Here is a 21,818-nt window from a genome sequence, read left to right as displayed (position 1 = left end):
CAAATATCTATAGAATAGATTAGATTGGTACTGGGATTTTGCTATGTTTTTGGTATGTGTATATATAGAATTCAACTTAATTTATTGATCATTACATATAATTCAATTAAGATATTGTATGAAAATATGATTTTTTCGATTCTCCTTTGAGAAAAGGAGGATTTTTGATTGGGTGGGTTTAAAGAAAAAGAATAATTTTTTGTTTACCTTACTTACTTTCCTTTTCCTTATATCAATAACTCAATCAAAATGCAATTATCTCCAAGAACAAAAATTCTGTTATTCTTAATACCTTTAGTTTGATCGGTATCTGTCTTAATTCGACCCTTTATTCGAGTAGTTTTTTCTTTGAAAAATTGCCCGAGTCCTATGCTTTTTTGAATCCAATCGTAGATATTATGTCAGTCATACCTCTGTTCTTTTTTCTCTTATCCTTTGTTTGGCAAGTTGCTATAAGTTTTCGATGAGATCCTTAATAATTTTCTAGAAAATTCATGATTTATTCGAGAAAAAATTCTACAATAAATCAAATCAGATAAGCTTTACCATTTGAAATCTCGATTCAAACATTGAAATTCTTGGATAGTCACGAGAAATCTGGCTTAACTTATTTCCTTTTTTTTTTTGCACTTTCCTTTTGAGTGAAAGACCTTATTAGGCTCCTCTTGTGTATATAAAAATTTGGTTAATGACAAATTCTTATTAGAAAAGAATTTAGAAAAATTCTTTTAGAGAAAGAGCTTCGTTGCTTGGTGTCAAACTAGGATATGCGGTAGAAAAATGGATGATCTATTCTCCTTTTTTTTTTCAAAAAAAAATCGTCTTGGAGATTGTGTAATGCTTACTCTAAAACTCTTCGTTTACACAGTAGTGATATTTTTTGTTTCTCTCTTCATCTTTGAATTCCTATCTAATAATCCCAGACGTAATCCTGGACGTGAGGAATAAAATAAAAAGGGTTTTCCTTGCTTGATTTTCAAATTTTCTTAGGATTTGATTTATTCCACACATTTAACTAAGAATAAGAACAAAGGATTTGAAAATTTGAAAAAAAAAATCAAGTCATCAACGGAAAGAGAGGGATTCGAACCCTCGGTACGATTAACTCGTACAACGGATTAGCAATCCGCCGCTTTAGTCCACTCATCCATCTCTCCCAATTGTAAAAAGATAATTACTACATGAGATAGCACATAAGATAAGGAAAAGAATCTTTCTTTCTTTCTTTTTTTCTTTCTACATTATATAGATATGTACAACTTTTATCATCAATTTCCTTTATCTCTTTATCTAAAGTAAAGGAAGGGCTCAGAAGAGCCAAGAATATCAAGAAAAATAAAGAAGAACTCTTTTCTTTGTCTTGATTTTGTTCGAAAGGACTCTCTTTTTCTCATGGCCTGGTCTGGTCAGTACCCAGCTGGACCTCTTTTGTTCCAACGAATTTGAATTTGAAAACAAAAATGATTGTTATAGTTGTAATATTTCATTTTAATTGAATAGTTAATATTCAAGCAACAAGAAAAAATTCCCATTTTTTATAAAGGTAAAATAAAATACATGCAATAGAAAATTCGATCAAAATAAAAGTCTCACTTCTCTTTCTGCTTTTTGATTTTATGTTTACCGCCTTGCTGGACTAAAAAAAAGAAGCTTTAGAGGCATTTTTATGTTATGATTTTAGTGGTTTTTATGATTTTAGTGGTTTTGACGACCCTATCTTATCCTATATGAATTACCACAATTCCCTTGTTCGACAAAAGTTGCATTTGTATACAATAATCGAATTGTAGCTGGTATAGTTTAGTGGTAAAAGTGTGATTCGTTCTATTATTCCTTAAATAGTTAAAGGGTCCTTCGGTTTGATTCATATTCCGATCAAAAAATTTATTTCTTAAAAGGATTAAATCCTTTTCCTCTCAATGACAGATTCGAGAACAAATACACATTCTCGTGATTGGTATCCAAAGGTCACTTAGACATTGAAAAATTGAATTATGAAATTTCAAAACATAATTTTTGAATTGGATCAATACTTCCAGTTGAATAAGTATCAATAAAGGATCCATGGATAAAGATAGAAAGTTGATTTCTAATCGTAACTAAATCTTCAATTTCTTATTTGTAAAGAAGAAAGTGAAGCAAAATAGCTATTAAACGATGACTTTGGTTTACTAGAGACATCAACATATTGTTTTAGCTCGATGGAAACAAACTTCTTTTCCTCAGGATCCTATTAATTAGAAATAGAGAACGAAATAAATAGAAAGGTTGTTAGAATCCCCCTCTTATAGAAGGATCATCTACAAAGCAATTCGTTTTATCTGTATTCAGACCAAAAGCTGACATAGATGTTATGGGTAGAATTCTTTTTTTTTTTTTTTGAATTTTGTTCACATCTTAGATCTTATACATTGACTCATCTCCATAAGGGAGCCTAATGAAATCAAAGTTTCATGTTCGGTTTTGAATTAAAGACGTTAAAAAAATGAATCGACGTCGACTATAACCCCTAGCCTTCCAAGCTAACGATGCGGGTTCGATTCCCGCTACCCGCTCTATATCTATTTATTATAAATATTTTAATCTATTCATTAAATCAAATTTAGTATATTAGTATTAGTACATCATTGAATATACAATTCAAAATATTATTTCACATCAGATTCTTTCTATTTTTTTTTTCAAAGAAAAAGTTAAAATACGAAAAAAAAATCAGAATGAAAAGCGTACATTGTCTAATGGATAGGAAAGAGGTCTTCTAAACCTTTGGTATAGGTTCAAATCCTATTGGACGTAATTTATTTCCATATATATATATTTTTTAGATTTCGATAGCAAGAAAGACTGTTTGAATATTTGAATCCAATATGCTTAATTCCTTTTTTAATTAAGATTAAGACAAAGGTGATCAATATTCTTTATGCTTGTTCCTGAAGTATAAAACGGTCCATTTGTTCCTGAATAGCTTCTTTCAAAAGGGTTTCTGCTTCCTCGGTAAATTTCTTGGTAGAAGATATGATTTCTTAGAATTGAGGTTTATTAGTTTTTAAGAAAGTACGTAGCTCAACAAGAAATTTACTTACCTGTCCAACTTCTAATGAATCAACATAGCCGTTTGTTCCGGTATAAATAGTCATTATCTGCTCTACTACCGTGAGAGGAGCCGATTGGGATTATTTAAGCAATTCACGTAACCGTTGACCTCTTGCCAATTGATTTTGAGTAGCTTTATTGAGATCAGAAGCAAATTGTGCAAAGGCTTCTAATTTTGCGAATTGCGCTAGTTCTAATTTTAATTTACCAGCTACTGGCTTAATGGCTTTTATTTGAGCTACGGACCCCGCTCTGGAAATGGAGATACCCACATTAATAGCAGGTCTGATTCCAGAATTGAATAGGTTGGCGGATAAGAAGATTTGTCCATCAGTAATGGAAATTACATTAGTAGGAATATAAGCCGAAACATCTCCCGATTGAGTTTCAACTATTGGTAAGGCTGTCATACTTCCTTCACCTAAACTAGAACTTAATTTAGCGGATCTTTCCAAAAGCCGTGAATGTAAATAAAAAGCATGTCCTGGATAAGCTTCACGACCGGGCGGTCTTCGTAATAGAAAAGATATTTGGCGATAAGCTTGCGCTTGTTTGGAGAGATCATCATAAATGATTAAAGTATGTCGTTCACGATACATAAAATATTCAGCCAGAGCTGCTCTTGTATAAGGAGCAAGGTATTGTAATGTAGCAGGGGAATCCGCCGTTTCGGCTACCACAATAGTGTATTCCATCGCTTCCCTTTCCTGTAAAGTCGTTACTACCTGGGCTACAGAAGATGCTTTTTGCCCAATAGCTACATAGACACATATTACATTTTGACCTTATTAATTGAGAATGGTGTTTGTGGCTACTGCTATTTTACCAGTCTGTCTATCCCCAATAATTAATTCTCGCTGACCACGTCCTATAGAGATCATCGAATCAATAGCAATAAGCCCGGTTTGAAGAGGCTCATACACAGAACGGCGCAAAATAATACCCGGGGCAGCAGATTCAATTAATCAAAATTCAGAAGCTGAAATTTCACCTCTACCATAAATAGGTTTAGCCAGGGCATTTACAACACAACCCAAATAAGCCTCACTCACGGGTATCTGAGCAATTTTTCCCGTTGCTTTTACAGAACTTTTTTCTTGTATCAATAATGCATTGCCCATTAGTACAACGCCAAAATTATTTGATTCCAAATTCATAGCAATGCCTATTGTACCCTCTTTAAATTCTACTAATTCACCCGCCATTACTTCATCAAGACCATGAATACGAGCAATGCCATCGCCTAATTGAAGTACGATACCGGTATTTACAATACTTACTTCTCTATTATATTGTTCAATACGTTCATAGATAATATTACTAATTTCGTCAGCTCGAATGGTTACCATGATTCTTTCTTTATTCTTTTTTGAAAGAAAAAAATAATACCTACAGCAGAAAGACTAATCAGTTATTTCTGTAATTGTTCCCAACATTCCAATATTGGCACTAATGGTACATAAATGTAACTCATTGTTCAAACAACTATTCAGAGTTCCTAGAGCTCATCGTAAGGCTTGTTGGAAAACCTGTTGTCGGACTTGATTAATCTCCCTTTGCTGTTCAAACTGAATCGTTTTGTTTTTGTAATTTTCTAATTGTTCCAAAGTCTTATAATTTGAATTAATCAAAGTCAATTTTTCTTGTTCTATCTCGGAGTATCCATTCACTCGAAGCTTCTCGGCTTTGGTTTCTACTTTCCGTAAGCGAGAACGAGCTTTTTCGAGTTGTTCAATAGCCCCTCTATGCAGTTCTTCTGAATTTTGAATAGTATTCAAGATCCTCTGTTTTCGATTATCTAATAAATCACTTGATGAAAGTAGATTATTTTTCCATTCCTTTCCAAAATTCCATAATCCCTTCCCAAACCAAACATGAATCTTTCGATTCATTTAGCTCTCACGCTCAATTACTTAAGTTAAATTGTCATATCTTTTTTTATGAATGTAATGAGCCTATCTTCTCTTCTTTGTTCATATTCCAAAAAGATATTGAAACTAATGTAAGACCAAAATATTCGGAGGACTCTTCTGACAAAATAAAAAATATATAATTGTCAGCAAAGTTGTTTTTTTTGTCAAATCCAAAAAACCCTTCTTACTTAGAATAGGTCGTCGATTCAGCATTAGATAAAAGGGGTAAAATCCCCGTTTTTACAATTTACAATAAGTGGTTAAAATAATTTTCTCAATATGAGTATCCTATATCAATAAAATATTTATTTTGAAACTACCTCTATATTAACATAGTGGTAAAAAGAATAACATGCTGCGTCTAGACTTCAAACAGTTTGTTTTAACCATGTTAATAGTTCCACATTATTGGTTAATAGAGAATCAAAATCGATTTACCAATGAATCGCGAAATGCTATGGTTCTTACATATAATTTCTAATTTATACAGAAGTAATTCGTGAGATCATGCACCTCTCTTTCCTACTTATAACAGAAAAGGGAACAGCTGGTTGGTCCAGCCTATTCTTAAAATAAACAACCCGCACACACTCCCTTTCCAAAAAAAAATCAATACACCAAGCACTACACTTAGATTTATTGGATTTGTTGCTAAAATATTAGTATTAAACCCGAAACTCCTGGCAGATGGCCAGTGGCCCAAAGAAACGAAAGAATCGGTTACGTTTTTCATATGATCTCCTCTTATAGATAGACTAAAAAATCGAACAGAGTTCTTTTGGTAGCACTTCGCCCCTCTTTTTATTTATTCTTTTATTTTTCTGAAATTGAGTAAAAAATAAAAAATATTCGAGTTAGTTATAAATTATGAACTAATGAACTAGCCCTTTTATTGGTTATTAGAACACTAACACTATTTCCCTTGGTCTATGAACGGGAAGGGTGAAAGCGAGTCAGTATGCTAATTCCTCATCCGTAAATCGGCCCTTCCCGTAGGTTCTTTTCTCAAAGAATAAAGAATTGGAGGAGGGAAATCTTGATAGAATTTGAAAAAGCAAACGACAAGTCGAAGGCAATAAAATATGAAAAATATATTTATTTTTCATATTTCTAAGCTAAGTAAACAAAAAGATTTGCAAATAAAAGTGCTAATGCTACAACCAGTCCATAAATTGTTAAAGCTTCCATAAAAGCTAGACTAAGTAATAGCGTACCTCGTATTTTCCCCTCTGCCTCAGGCTGTCTCGCGATACCCTCTATAGCTTGACCCGCGGCAGTCCCTTTACCAACTCCAGGTCCAATTGAAGTAAGCCCTACGGCCAATCCAGCAACAATAATGGAAGTGGCAGAAATCAGTGGATTTGTGATAAGTTCCCCATACCAAAAAAGAAATGGTTAATGATACAATCAACAAATGAATTATGACTTAATTATTCCCTCGCTAGGACTCATCCAGTCGAAGTAACTAAGAACTTCGGATTGAAGTAATAAGATTATTGAATCATCAGAACTACTTCGATATATCTTTTTTACTTTTTAGCCACAGAGTCTTTGTGAACCCAGACGACTTTTGTTCTCCCATTTCTTGTTCTTGGTTCGAACTATTAGTTGAATTATTTCTTGATTTCATCCATTTATTCATTCAATTTACAGTCACAAGGGGTCGGAAGGACTTCTAGTCTATTAGAATCCCCTAGAGTAGTAAAATATATCTTTAGTTCATTTTATATATAACTAGCACGATTCAATATCTAATATCACATATACATGTCTTTCTTCCATAACATAAATCAAGCATTCATCTTACATTCAATCCTATTGGAGAATCAAGCGTCGAAACATCTAGAAGGTTTGACTTATAGTTATTCAAGTACAGATACCTTCCTCTCCTAACCGACCTTTTCTAAAATACTAAAAAAAAATCCCTTTTTTGTAGATTCTTTTGAATCTTACCTTTTCTTATTATTCCACCTAGATAAATCTAAATGGACAAATTGATTAGGCCGAATAATTCCATATGTTATAGAAATATCATTATTTGGTTGATCTAAGTTCATGCAATTTATTAATAAAAATGAATAATTTTTTTATTCATTTTTAGTATTTTGGTCAATCGTTGAATAAAATCAACTGAAAGGTAAATCATTTCGCCCTTTATTTTATTTAATTACACGTCGTAAACCTATACAACAAGAATTATTGACAAAAATTCTTATATTCAAATTGTTTTAACAATGAATTAATTTAACAATGAATTAATAATGAGTTAAGTTAATATAATAATGAGATGGACTAAGCAATCTAAAGTGAATATTAATTGAGACGAAGTATGATATTAAGTGAAGGAAAAGGAAATTTTAGGAAAAAGATCTAAAAAAAGATCTTTTTCCCTTACTCTTTAATATCATCGTAATTTTTTTGCTATCACTCTAGATCGTATATAACATAGTTGTATATTTAGATTCCCCTATCCTATTCCCTAAGTTAAGTAATTCCACCCACCATATACATTTTTTCATTGCTGTGGGCTAAGGTAAAAAAGACTATTTCAATGATGGCCCTCCATGGATTAACCTATATAAGCCGCGGCTAAAGTTGCAAATATAAGAGCTTGAATACCACTTGTAAATAATCCAAGGAGCATGACAGGTATAGGAACTACTAAGGGTACTGAAGAAACAAGAACAACAACTACTAATTCATCAGCTAAGATATTCCCAAAAAGTCGAAAACTAAGTGATAAGGGTTTTGTGAAATATTCTAAGATGTTAATGGGTAAAAGGATTGGGGTTGGTTGAATATATTTTCTGAAATAACCTAATCCCTTTTTTGTAAGACCCGCATAAAAATATGCCACTGATGTGAGTAAAGCTAAAGCAAAAGTAGTATTTATATCATTCGTGGGTGCAGCTAACTCCCCATGAGGTAATTGTATGATTTTCCAAGGTAAAAGAGCTCCTAACCAATTAGAAACAAAAATAAATAAAAACATAGTGCCAATAAAAGTAACCCAGGTCCCATATTCTTCTCCAATTTGAGTTTTACTTACATCTCGAATGAATTCAATAACATATTTGAAGAAATTCTGACCCCCGGTCGGGATGGTTTGTGGGTTCCGAACAGCTATAGTGGCTGAACCTAATAAGATAGCAATTACAACCCAAGAAGTAATAAGTACTTGGCCATGTACTTAGAAACCCCCTATTTTTCAATAGAAATGTTGGCGTACTTCCACACCGGATATATCGTATAACCCCTTTAGAGTATTGATAGAACATGAGAGAACATTCATATTGCCTTGCCCTCTGAAAAAATTAAACTTTAAACAAAATTTTTTGATTCAACCATCTCTTTGTCTACTTGAATCGGATATTTGTAATACCAACTAAGATTTATAATACTAATAAATCACATAATATCCCCAGTTATTTTTATCTCTTTTTGGAAATTCAGAAATAGTAAGCGATTCCATAAGGGATTTCTGAAGTAAGTTATTTATCTTATTCTGTTATTATTAATCAAGGATTTCTTACATAGCTAGAACGACCCTCATAAATTGTGAATAATAATTTATTAAGAATTAATTGGATTGAGGATATGGCGTCATCATTCGCTGGAATTGAAATATCTGCGAGATCGGGGTCACAATTTGTATCGGTTAAACAAATTGTTAGAATTCCTAAAGTAATACACTCTCGCAGGGCCATATGTTCTTCATGTTGATCAACGATGATTACAATAGTGGGTACCCCTATCATATATTTAATCCCGCCCAGATATGTTTGCAAGCGAGATAATTGTCTTTTAAACATAGTTGCATCTCTTTTCGGGAGACGGTTGAGTCTCCCTGTTTTTTGTTCCATTCTCAAGTCCCTGAACTTATGAAGTCTTTTTTCTGTAGTGGAACAATTTGTTAACATACTGCCAAGCCATTTTTTATTAACATAATGACACCGAGCCCTTATTGCAGCCCACTCTACTGAATCAGTTGCTTTATTTTTTGTACCAATAATTAAGAATTGCTTTCCCCTACTTGCTGCGTCAAAAATTAAATCACAAGCTTTTGATAAAAAAAGAGCAGTTCTAGTAAGATTTTTAATATGAATACCCTTACGCTTTGCAGAGATATAAGACGCCATTTTAGGATTCCATTTCCTAGTACCATGACCAAAATGAACTCATGCCTCCATCATCTCTTCCAAATTTATGTTCCAATATCTTCTTGTCATTTCTCCCCACAACCTCCCTGCCCCCCCCTATTTTTATTATTAAAAAAAAAAGAGGAACCCTGAACTGAAATAAATAATTATTTTGACGGAACCTTCTCTTCTACCGTAGATTGGACGTAGATACACGACCCAAACCATTATTCGTTTCTATTCATTATTCTTTTTATTACCAAAGCAAATAACCATCCCAAATACAGATAGCGAAAGAGATGAATTCATTGTTAGGAATCATTAAATCCTATAAATGATTGTTCGGTTATGTCGTGAAATTTTTTTGAAAGACAAGAATCAAATAATTTTCTGTGGTGGAACAAAACATCTCTCATCTCCCCCTCGAATAGATTCTTTTTTTTGTTTCCAAAGAAAAGTTGTTATGTTGTTTTGAAGGGTGTACTAATCCCTTGAATCCGGTACCAACGGGTATCACCCCCCTAAAACAACGTTCTCTTTTAGGTCTTTCAATCAATCGATACGACCCCGAAGAGCCGCTTTTGCTAAAATTCGAGCAGTTTCTTGAAAACTCACTTTAGATATGAAACTTTGAGTATTGAGAGATGCTTTTGTAATTCCTAATAAGACGACTCGGTAACAGATCGCCTCTTCCAAAGCACGACTCATTTGTTCTGCTCGCAACAATCCAATAAGTTCTCCGGGTGAAAAAACATTAGACAGTAAATCTTCTGAAACCAACACTTTTGATGTTATTTGACGTACAATAATTTCTATATGCCTATTATGAATTCGCACCCCCTGGGAGCAATAAACCTGTTGGATTTTATTAACCAAAGAGATTCGGCTTTGCGCTATAGTTAGCTCAGCACCAATCAAGAATCCCCGAGGAATTCCAAGAATTCTTGTTATACATTTGTTCCAACCCTCAACCCTCTTTTCTAGATTCATGGATATTGAATCAATCGAAAGTAGTTCTAACACCTATTCTACTTTTGGAAGACCCTGTGTTATATCACCAAATTTCGAATTTTCATATATAAATGTAACTAATGTATCTCCTTCGTAAAGGGTTTTGCCATAATGGCCATGAACGGTTGCTCTGGGGGTGGCCAAATAAGGCTTACCTGATCGTATCACTATCGAGTCAACTTGAACAGGTATAACTTGAACCGATTTGAGGGGCGGTCCATTTTTGGCTATACATATATTTTCACAAATAAACTGTCCAATACTTATTATTTTAGATGTCTCTTCACAGTAATTATGATGGACAAACGACCAATTCAAATTGAATGTATTTAAAATAATGTTACGACATGGATCGGGATTAAAAATTTTTCCATTTTCATCCATTAAATAATATTTAAATTTAATCACTTGAAAGGTCTGGTTTAAATTGTCAAGTTGCAAATAGTTAGTTACTAAGATCTGATTATGAGTTATTAAATGGTAAGATGAATAAAAATTCTCAATTGGAAGGCATGTTCCTAAAGGGCCCAACGAATTTCTAATTGGAATCAGGGGATCATTTTTAATTGATTCTTTTATCACACTGTGATATTTTACATCCTTGAATGGCCCCATTCGAGAACAATTGGCTGTTGACAAAATTATCAATGACTGACATTCCTTATTTTTATTCAACAATGTATGAATAGTTCCTTGAGGTTGGTTAAGAGATTGTTAAATTTTTGCCTTGGAATAGGAATAAATGGAAGAAAAAGGGTTGATATTGGTACAATCTGATCCATTATCAGAGAGCAATTCTGACCCCGACGGATCATTCCTTTTTTCGATATTCGAAATAGAGGATTTCACTAAGTTAATTCTTAGGAAATGTCGAATCAAACCATTTGTGCTTATTTTAACAAAAGAAGCACGGGCTTTTTCGTAAGAAGAACTTTTTTTGTCTTGGTTCCAATTCAATACTAAACAAGTCCGAACTAATTGAATACTTGTGTCAGAAATTCCTCGAATCGGTTTGCCATTTCCATAAAGGATATAATTGACAATTCAAAGTTGCACATTATCCTTTTCCTGCGATGGATTCGTTGGAAAAAGGGTTGCTAAATTTATACCGTCCGTTATTTCATATGTGACGACAGGTCGAACTAAAACACAAAACCTTTTCTTACTAAGTGTAATCCGTTGGATATAGACCCAATTTTTAACTTTTTTGGATTCCTTGGAATTCCTTTTTCCTGTTCCTGATGGTATCAAAACACCGGTATGTCTGGATATCTTATCTGTCTCTCCGGGAAAATGGATATCTCCAGAAAAGATTTTAAGTTTAATTCGTTTGTTTTTTCTATCCACCCGAACCAACTCACCGAGTTGGCTTCTTAGATTTAAGGTGATTTGTGTATCTACCCCAACGATACTGTTGTTCCATACCATTATACAAGAAGATCCGGGCAAAATATGCACCTCTTCAAGAATGAAAAAAATCGATCTACTTTCATTTGGTATTTTAACCGAAATTCCTTGACTCCTCGATACTCAATCAAATCCTCTTTTTGATGACTGAATGCGTTTCTATAGTCCCATATTTAATAATGCCCGAACTCTTTATTCTGTATCGAGGATCATCTAAATAAGCAAGAATACTATTTGGACGGAAAATACCATTTACAGGGATTTCAATCGAGATACCTGAACAGGGCATTAGTTGATTCTCGAGTTCTTGAATCGAATGTAGTGGAATGATGAATTTATTTCTTCGTCTTTTTGACAATAAATCAGAATTCTCATGGAGAATAGGTGAATATACGAGATTATACTAACCAGTACATATGATTCGATTAAGGTCTGAATAATCAGGAATCCTATCTTCCTTTTTAACGTAAAAATCTGAACTAAGTAATTTTTTCCTCGCCTAATCAATGGTTACTAAGAGGTTAAAAGTATATCTTCGCTTGCCAGAAAGAGAATGCGCATTCATTTGATCCTGATCCTTGTGGATCGAAAGGTAGACTAGACTGGACCTGCACGGCTCTCCTAATAATATCCATAAATGACTTGTTTTTAGTAATAGATGAACATTACTGTATGTAAATTCGGGTGCATGATAGACATCGGTACTCCAGTGTATTTCTCCGTCTGAATCAGAATAAATATGTTTTCGAACCTTTTTTTTTAAATTCAAAGTGGATATTCCTGTGCGAATCTCAGCAATTACTTGTTCTGATTTTACATATTGATCGCTTTGAACTAAAAGCAAACTTTTGGGTGGAATATTCACATTATGTAGAATATCTTCACTCTCAATAGTTACATACAAGTCTATAGAAAATAGAAAGGTGGGATGCCCATGACGTGTACATGTCGGATGAACCAAATCCTCATTGAATTTTATTTTTCCATTAGATGGGGCTCGCACATGTTCTGCAGTACCCCCCGTGAATACTCCTCTGGTATGAAAAGTTCTTAATGTTAATTGAGTACCCGGTTCTCCAATCGATTGACCTACAATAATACCTACAACTTCCCCCAACTCAACCAGGTCGCCATGAGTAAGACTCCGTCCATAACATAATCGACAAATCCAAGATGTACTCCTACAAGTAAAGGGAGTTCGAATAGAGATTGGTTGTGCCCGAAAGGTTATGAACTGATTTACAAGTCCAATGCCAATGTCTTGATTTCTAGTGGCAATATATTGTGAACCCATGTATTTATCATCTGCTAATACAAGGCCAATTAATGTTTGACTAAAATTCCTTTCTAGCATCATCCCATTTCGAGGACTCACAGAAATACCCCGGGCGGTGCCACAATCCGTTCGGCGGACAACAATGTGTTGAGCTACTTCAACAAGTCTACGAGTGAGATATCCAGCGTCTGATGTTCGTACAATAGTATCCACAACTCCTTTATGGGCTCCATAGCAAGAAATGATTTATTCTGTTAAAGAGAGTCCTTCACGCAAATTGCTTTAAATAGGTAAATCAATCATTTGTCCTTGAGGATCCGACATTAATCCTCTCATACCTACTAATTTATGTACCTGAGATGCATTTCCTCTAGCTCCCGAGAAAGACATTATATAAACTGGATTAAAAGGGTCAGTCATCCTAAAATTTGAATTTATTTCTTGTAGCAAATATTCACTTATAGCATACCATATTTCAATGGATTGAAATAATTTTTCTACCGTGTGTACATTCCCATAATGATGGTGTTTTTCCAAAATCAAACTTTATTATTCAGCATCTTGAACGAGCCATCCCTTAGAAGGTATTGTTAAAAGATCTTCAATTCCTAATGAAATGGATATAGCAGTAGCTTGTTGGAACCCCAGAGTTTTTACTTGATCCAGGATATGTGATGTATATGCCATTCCGAAGTGCTCTATTAATCTACTAATAAGTCATTGCATGGCAGTTTCGTCTATCGCTTTATTGTGAAAGACCAGATTGGCCCGTTCTGCCATAAATACCTCCATATTCTGCTGAGTAGGATTCGACAATGGGTTTGAGTCGGTGATTGTAAAACTTCCTTTTATCGATCTTGATTTGCATATAAATTCTGGAACTATGTACCTAGCTGAACCGGAGAGCCCCGAAGTCCCACGATATCATAGAATTACGTTAGGTACCATATGAATAGGCTCGAGAAAACCCCTGTATAGCTTCTTTGATTTCTCGATAAAGAGCAATATGACCAATAGTGGTTCGAATGTATATAAAAAGGATTTGTTTTTTTAGACTTCTTACTCTTAGATAGTGTCCATAAATCTCACAAAAAGTACGTAAAGATTCATAGTGAACTTCGATGGGAGTTTTTCTTAAAGCAATAACGCGTTGATCTAGTCACCACCGGAGCCACAAAGAACTATCTAAATTGATTTGTTTCTACCGATAAGCCCCAATTGCATCATAGGAATTCAGAAAAAATGGTTCTTTCGTATACTTATAGTAACTATTGTCACTTCTTTTTTTATTTTGATAGTTTCTGCGATTACATGGATTATATCTATTTACACAAATACATCGATGATTTTCGCTCGTTAATACATAGAGTCCAATAAGCATATCTTGCATTGGTACGGAAATGGGATCCCCAATAACCGGAGACAAAAGATTCATATAAGAAAACATAAGTAAATGGGCCTCTACTTGAGCCTCCAAGGATAAAGGTATATGAACAGCCATTTGATCTCCATCAAAATCGGCATTGAATCCCTTGCAAACTAATGGATGTAAACAAATAGCGCGCCCCCCACTAAAATGGGCTGGAATGCTTATATGCCTAATCTATGCAGAGTGGGTGCTCTATTCAGCAATATAGGATATCCCTGCATAACTTCTTGAAGGATTTCCCATACAATCGGCTCTTTTTCTCGAATTTTACTCTTAGCAACTCTTATGTTCGAAGCAAGATGTTGTCTAATTAGACCACAAATTATAAATGTCTGGAAAAGTACTATTGCTATTTCATGAGGCAATCCACATCGATGTAATGAAAGTGAAGGACCCACGACAATGACAGAACGTCCTGAATAATCAACTCATTTGCCAAGCAGAGTCTCACGAAATCTTCCCTCTTTTCCATCAATTACATCAGAAAATGACTTGTAAACTTTATTATGATCGTCCCTCATTGGTTGTCCCCGGATTCCATTATCAAGAAGTGTATCCATGGCTACTTGTACTAATTTCTCCTGACACATTACTAATTCTCCTGGCGTAGATCTACTTGTTGTTAATAGATTGGTAAGGGTATTGTTCCGATAGATAACTCTTCTATAGAGTTCATTAATATCTGAGCTCATTAGTTTACCCCCATCTATTTGAATGATTAGTCTCAAATCAGGAAGAAGAACTGGTAGTAGACACAAAACCATCCATTCTGGCTCTATATTTGTTGGAATAAAATGCTTAGCCAATTCCACGCGTCTAACCAAAAAGTCCTTTCTTCTTCCAACCTTTCAATCTTCCCATTCATTCCCTGTGTGCCCTTCTTCCCCCAATTCTTCCCATTCCACCAACGAATTCTCTATAATAATTCATAAATCTAGATCGGCTAATTGTTCTCGGATAGCACCTGCACCAGTAGAGATTTCTCAATTGTGAAATGTATCGAAACCCTGGGTAGTAAAAAAAAGTGGGATGCTGTATTTCCAAGATTGGATTTCATATTCGAATAAACCTCGTAATCGTAAGAAAGTGGGCTTTTTAGTTATGGGCCTAGCAAAAGAAAAATTGGGATAGGATTCTATAGGATCTCCCCCCCTTCAAAATCGGACATGAAAGTTTTCTTTCATCCGGCTCAAGTAGGTCCACCAAATAAGGAAAGGAGTTCTCGTTTCAAAACTCTAGAAAATCCCAAAATAAAAGGGTCTACTCCTTACTCAAGTTCCTAGTGAAGACGAAACAAGATTTCAGTGATTCCGTCTTCTATTAATTTTTTATTCAAATTCAATGCCAGCAAATAAAATAGAAAATTCTTTAGTCTACTTCCCTTTGAATGATAAATCCCTTAACTCTTAATAATTAAATTAAAGGAATACCTTGGAACCCCCTTTTATTATTTTATTATTAAAAATAATATAAATATAATAATATAATTTTTGATAAAGGGCGGCTTCTCCTATGTTGTGTCAAATTCGCATCGAAAAAAAAGAGATTTGTCCTCTCCTATACTCCTCCTATAAAGAAATAAAAAAAATTTCTTAAAATCTCGTCTAATACTAATATCTAATCACTAACTAATCTAAAATCTAATAAAATAATAAGTAATAAATTAAGCTTCCATTTCAAGACGGAATGGAACAAAGGGGACAATATACAGGATGGGTAGAAAGAGATGTGCTACTTGGCTTGATTCAGGGAAACTACAAACTACAGGATAGAAAAAAATATACCAATCCTAAGAATCCTTAGGATTTATTGTGGATCCAAGACAACAATAGAAAGATTTGAGTCTTAGATTTTTATTTAGTTTTCTAGATTTTGTATTTCAAATCTTGTATATCTAGGTAAGTATATACTTAGTCAAAATATATGCAATAGAATTTTTGTTGTATTCGGCTCAATCCTTTTAGTAAAAGATTGGGCCGAGTTTAATTGCAATTCAATTAAGAGAACGAAGGATAATTACTTGAGTTCTTTCTCCTTATCCTTCGTTATTCCTGCTAATTTATCTACTAATGTCTACTGTTTTTACTTATCCAAAACGTCCACTGCTGCAAAATTAAATATGATCTCTTTCCATACCTCACAAGAAACAGCTAGTTCCAGGCTCCATTTGAAAGCCTCACGAATAATCTCATTACCTTCTCGAGCAAGATCGCGTCCTTCATTACGAGCTTTTACACATGCTTCTAGAGCTACTCGATTAGCTACGGCACCTGGCACATTACCCCAAGGATGTCCTAAAGTTCCTCCACCTAAATGTAGTACGGAATCATCCCCAAAGATCTTGGTCAGAGCAGGCATATGCCAAACATGAATACCTCCTGAAGCCACAGGTAGAACACCTGGTAAAGAGACCCAATCTTGAGTGAAATAAATACCGCGACTTCGATCTTGTTCAACAAAATCATCACGCAATAAATCAACAAAGCCCAAAGTTATGTCTCTTTCACCTTCAAGTTTACCTACTACGGTACCAGTGCGAATATAATCTCCACCAGACATACGTAATGTTTTTGCTAATACCCGAAAGTGCATACCATGATTCTTCTGTCCATTAATAACTGCATGCATTGCACGGTGGATGTGTAGAAGTAGACCATTATCTCGGCAATAATGAGCCAAGCCAGTATTTGTGGTGAATCCCCCCTTTAAGTAGTCATGCATTACGATCGAAACGCCCAATTCTCTAGAAAATACAGCTCTTTTCATCATTTCTTCGCATGTACCTGCAGTAGCTTTCAAGTAATGCCCTTTGAAAAAACATTTTGACATATTTATTTATTTTATTATTATGAGAATCAATCCTACTACTTCTGGTTCTAGGGTTTCCACGCTTGAAAAAAAAAATCTGGGGCGTGTCGTCCAAATCATCAGTCCGGTACTAGATGTAGCCTTTCCCCAGGGCAAGATGCCAAATATTTATAACGCTTTCATAGTTCAAAGTCGAGATAGTGTTGGTCAACCAATTACTATGGCTTGTGAGGTACATTAATTATTAGGAAATAATCGAGTTAGATCTGTAGCTTTGAGTGCTACAAATGGTTTAACGAGAGGAATGGAAGTGATTAACACAGGAGCTCCTATAAGTGTTCCGGTCGGGGGACGACTCTGGGATGAATTCTTAACGTGCTCGGAGAGCCTGTTGATAATTTAGGGCCTGTAGATACTAGTACAACGTCTCCTATTCATAGATCTGTGCCCGCCTTTATACAGTTGGATACAAAACTATCTATTTTTGAAACAGGAATTAAAGTAGTAGATCTTTTAGCCCCTTATCGCCGTGGAGGAAAAATTGGACTATTTGGGGGAGCTGGAGTGGGTAAAACAGTACTCATTATGGAATTGATTAACAATATTGCTAAATCCCACGAGGGCGTATCCGTATTTGGCAGAGTAGGTGAACGTACTCAGGAAGGAAATGATCTTTACATGGAAATGAAAGAATCTGGAATGATTAATGAAGAAAATATTACAGAATCAAAAGTGGCCCTACTTTACGGTCAGATTAATGAACCACCAGGAGCTCATATGAGAGTTGGTTTGACTTCCGTAACTATGGCAGAATATTTCCAAGATGTTAATGAGCAAGACGTACTTCTATTTATTGACAATATCTTCCGTTTCGTCCAAGTAGGATCCAAAGTATCATCCTTATTATGTAGAATGCCTTCCGCTGTGGGTTATCAACCGACCCTAAGTACTGAAATGGTTTCTTTACAAGAAAGAATTACTTCTACCAAAGAAGGGTCCATAACATCTGTTCAAGCAGTTTATTTACCCGCAGACAATTTGACTGACCCTGCTCCTGCTACGACATTTGCACATTTAGATGCTACTACCGTACTATCAAGAGGATTGGCTGCCAAAGGTATTTATCCAATAGTTGATCCTTTAGATTCAACGTCAACCATGCTTCAACCTCGGATCGTTGGTGAGGAACATTACGAAACCGCCCAACGTGTTAAGCAAACCTTACAACGTTACAAAGAACTTTAGGACATTATAGCTATCCTTGGATTGGACGAATTATCCGAAGAGGATCGTTTACTCGTAGCAAGAACGCAAAAAATTGAGCGTTTCTTATCACAACCCTTTTTCATAGCAGAAGTATTTACGGGTTCTCCAGGGAAATATGTTGGTCTAGCAAAAACAATTTGAGGATTTCAATTGATCCTTTCTGGAGAATTAGATGGTCTTCCTGAATAGGCCTTTTATTTGGTAGGTAATATTGATGAAGCTACTGCGAAGGCTATGAACTTAGAAATAGAGAGAAATTTGAAGAAATGACCTTAAATCTTAGTGTACTGACTCCTAATCGAATTGTTTGGGATTCAGAAGTGGAAGAAATCGTGTTATTTACTAATAGTGGTCGAATTGGCATATTAACAACCAATGGTTAACGATGGCTCGGATGGATGGTTTTGCTAGAATAGGCAATAATGAGATCATTGTTTTAGTAAATGATGCAGAGAAGGGTAGTGACATTGATCCACAAGAAGCTCAGCAAACTCTTGAAATAGCGGAGGCTAATATGAAAAAGGCTAAAGGAAGGAGACAAAAAATTAAGGCAAATCTAGCTCTCCGACGAGCTAGAACATGGGTGGAGGCTATCAATCCGATTTCATAACTAGTTAGTACAACAAGTTAGTACATTCGAATAATAAAAAGAAGTTCTCTTTCTAATCCTATTTAGATTCTGTCGGGTGAATACAATCAACTACAATCAAACAGAAGCCAATTCTGATGCAAAAATTCAAATTTAAAAATGAAATAGAAAAGATACAAAATCAAAAAATAAATATCACTAAAAGTGGGTCGTAAACCTTATTAGATACCATTGAGTCTAGTATCTAATAAGTTATACCGACTATTGGATTTGAACCAATGACTCCTGCCGTATGAAAGCAGTACTCTAACCACTGAGTTAAGTAGGTCATTTATCATTCCAAACAGAACCAAACGAAACCCATCATGTCGTTGGATTATAAATATCATACTACTTATAAGCAATACTAATCTAATAAGCAATACTAATCTAAGGAATACCACTCAAAGAGATCAAAGATTGTTGATGTTGGATCATGGAATATTTATCTTGACAAGAATTTATCTACATGATAAAATATGTATCACAAGCACTAAGGGCTATAGCTCAGTTGGTAGAGCAACTCGTTTACACGCGCGCCAATGTTTTTCAAGGGAGTTCATCATACGATCAGAAAAATCGATCTTGTTGAGAAATCGATGTCTTACTCCATAACTTTGAGGGAATCATAGCCTGACAAAGGGTTCGATCCAATTTGGACGTCCATTTAGGAGGTGCCAAATAGACCCCATCATTTATTTGAGATCCTGATAAGGTGAATACCCAGTCTATTAAATGCTAGGCATAATGAGAGTATAAGGGCCTCAAAAAAATCTCTTTTCGTCATATGAACTTTAAGGTGTATGAAGTTTCATATTTGATTTTTTAAGCAGAAACGATAGAGACTTCATTTAACTTAGGTTTATTTAGGCCAGAGACAGACCTACGTCAAGATAATCCCACCTTTGAAACACTTTGGTAATGCTCCCAAATAATGAATCAGAGCACATGGAGCCATTTCCTTATCTTTTTTTCTTTCACGAAAAAAAATGGCAGACTAACTGCTATAAATATCAGTTAATGAAAGAGCCCAATGCAAAAAAAAAATGCATGTTGGGTCTTTGAAACAATTCAGATCATTTTAATAATAATAAGTTTGATCTGTTTTACCGAGAAGGTCTACGGTTCAAGTCCGTATAGCCCTATAAAATAAAATAAAAATGAAAAAAAAATTGTATAATTTTCATTTCTTCATTATTATTTCTTGCTTATAACTAAGTAAAATTCAACTATTCCTATAAGTTTACTCACAACAATCATTTAAGTTTAAGCAGATGAAAGAAAAAACGCATATCAATGGATCCAATCAATATTTATTTTTTCAATTGCAGATAAATAAACCAACCTTTTGTCATTAATCTTCGGAGGCGAATTACATACTCATATCCACAATAAAAGAATTAGTGAGATCCCCTTTCTTTTGATATCCTCAATCTTATTGAATTTTGAAAGTCAAATCATTTCACGGGCCTGGTGAAATGAAAAACTACAAAGAGGAATTCACATGGATTTAGAAAGGGACTATTGTATTTGTGTATAAGCTAAAGTTTTTTGAAAAACGAATATCTTTGGTCACTTTCATTATCAAATAGGCTTTTCCTTCGTATACCTTACTTACCTCGACCTAGCGAAGCACAACACAAAAAAGGTAGTCTTCTTTTTCTGTATTCAACCAAGAAAAACCCCTCCACCTAGATTCGAATCCTAATACTATTATTAAATAATAATAAATAATAAAAGGAATATACCAACACAAGATCTTCTAAATCTTGAGATGGAAGTTCCTAAACATTCTCTTCTATTTGATTACTTGTTCCATTCTAGATCACTAAATCACTAAGAAAAAAAAAAATAAAGACCTCCTGATTCTATTTATTCTATTTATAGAAAAAAATAGAAATATTTAAAGAATTTCTAATTAAAGAAGAAAAATTAAAGAAGAACTAAGATAATTAATTAATTTAGAATTCCCCGTCTTTAGTTTAGAGAAAAAAACAAGAGAAAGAGGAGAATTTGTATAAGAATAATATATAGTTAGAAGGTTCTACTAACTAAATAAAATGGAAATAAGTATAATGGAAATAAAATCGGATTCCAGTCGATGAATCTTGCAATGAGATATGCCCTACAATAAACCAATAAACAAAGCCAAACTAGGCGGTTCGACCAAAATGAATTCTTGTTTGACTAATATAGTTATGGATGGCTTGACAATTACAATTCGAATCGACCAGTCGAATCCGGTATATTTTTCACGTTCATAGGAGTGCGTTTATGTTTCTGTTTTACGAATATGAATTTTTTTGGTCATTTCTAATAATATCCATCCTTGTTCCTATTTTGGCATTTTTCATTTCCGGAGTGTTAGCCCCGATTAGCAAAGGGCCGGAGAAACTTTCTACTTATGAGTCGGGTATAGAACCAATGGGTGATGCTTGGTTACAATTTCGAATCCGTTATTATATGTTTGCTCTAGTTTTTGTTGTTTTTGATGTTGAAACGGTTTTTCTTTATCCATGGGCAATGAGTTTCGACGTATTGGGTGTATCTGTATTTATAGAAGCTTTGATTTTCGTGCTTATCTTAATTATTGGTTTAGTTTATGCATGGCGAAAGGGGGCATTGGAATGGTCTTAGCTCCTGAATATTCAGACAATAAAAAGAAAAACGGAAAAAATAAGATTGAGACAGTTATGAATTCCATTCAGTTTCCTTTACTTGATCGAACAGCCCCAAATTCAGTTATTTCAACTACATTAAATGATCTTTCAAATTGGTCAAGACTCTCTAGTTTATGGCCGCTTCTCTATGGTACCAGTTGTTGCTTCATTGAATTTGCTTCACTAAT

The 21,818-nt window shown here is 34.4% G+C and overlaps 2 protein-coding genes and 4 pseudogenes across 2 annotated transcripts; 2 read left to right on the top strand and 4 right to left on the bottom strand.

Annotated features, from left to right (window-relative positions):
* LOC124889476 overlaps positions 1-4,532 on the bottom strand; it is a 12,934-nt pseudogene extending 8,402 nt beyond the window's left edge.
* Positions 4,533-4,598: 66 nt separating this feature from the next.
* LOC124897757 (30S ribosomal protein S2, chloroplastic-like) lies at positions 4,599-9,145 on the bottom strand. The gene is made up of 3 exons (XM_047411109.1): positions 8,929-9,145; positions 6,221-6,319; positions 4,599-4,891 (listed from the first exon to the last, which is right to left on the bottom strand). Exons 1-3 carry the CDS (start codon positions 9,143-9,145, stop codon positions 4,599-4,601), a joined length of 609 nt encoding a protein of 202 aa, XP_047267065.1.
* Positions 9,146-14,040: 4,895 nt separating this feature from the next.
* LOC124897755 lies at positions 14,041-15,602 on the bottom strand (annotated as a pseudogene).
* A 470-nt stretch (positions 15,603-16,072) lies between these two features.
* LOC124897752 (ribulose bisphosphate carboxylase large chain-like) lies at positions 16,073-17,097 on the bottom strand. Its single transcript, XM_047411100.1, has one exon. The coding sequence runs from the start codon at positions 17,095-17,097 to the stop codon at positions 16,351-16,353; it is 747 nt and encodes a 248-aa protein (XP_047267056.1). The 3' UTR covers positions 16,073-16,350.
* A 223-nt stretch (positions 17,098-17,320) lies between these two features.
* On the top strand, positions 17,321-18,435 carry LOC124897751 (annotated as a pseudogene).
* Positions 18,436-18,574: 139 nt separating this feature from the next.
* Positions 18,575-19,161, top strand: LOC124889468 (annotated as a pseudogene).
* The last annotated feature ends 2,657 nt before the right edge of the window (positions 19,162-21,818 follow it).

The sequence above is a fragment of the Capsicum annuum genome, chromosome 1 (genome assembly GCF_002878395.1).
Source record: "Capsicum annuum cultivar UCD-10X-F1 chromosome 1, UCD10Xv1.1, whole genome shotgun sequence".
NCBI lineage: Eukaryota > Viridiplantae > Streptophyta > Magnoliopsida > Solanales > Solanaceae > Capsicum > Capsicum annuum.
This window is presented reverse-complemented; position numbering and strand designations above follow the sequence as displayed.

Bases quoted from the DNA above. Each gene is read 5' to 3' on its own strand.
- LOC124897757 (XM_047411109.1), bottom strand. From the start codon at position 9,145: ATGGCGTCTTATATCTCTGCAAAGCGTAAGGGTATTCATATTAAAAAT. The intron at 6,320-8,928 runs GTATGTTAACAA...GATTGGCCGTAG, and splicing joins TAATAAAAAATGGCTTGGCA to GGCTTACTTCAATTGGACCT. The intron at 4,892-6,220 runs GTACGCTATTAC...GTGATTTATTAG, and splicing joins GGCAGAGGGGAAAATACGAG to ATAATCGAAAACAGAGGATC.
- LOC124897752 (XM_047411100.1), bottom strand. From the start codon at position 17,097: ATGTCAAAATGTTTTTTCAAAGGGCATTACTTGAAAGCTACTGCAGGT.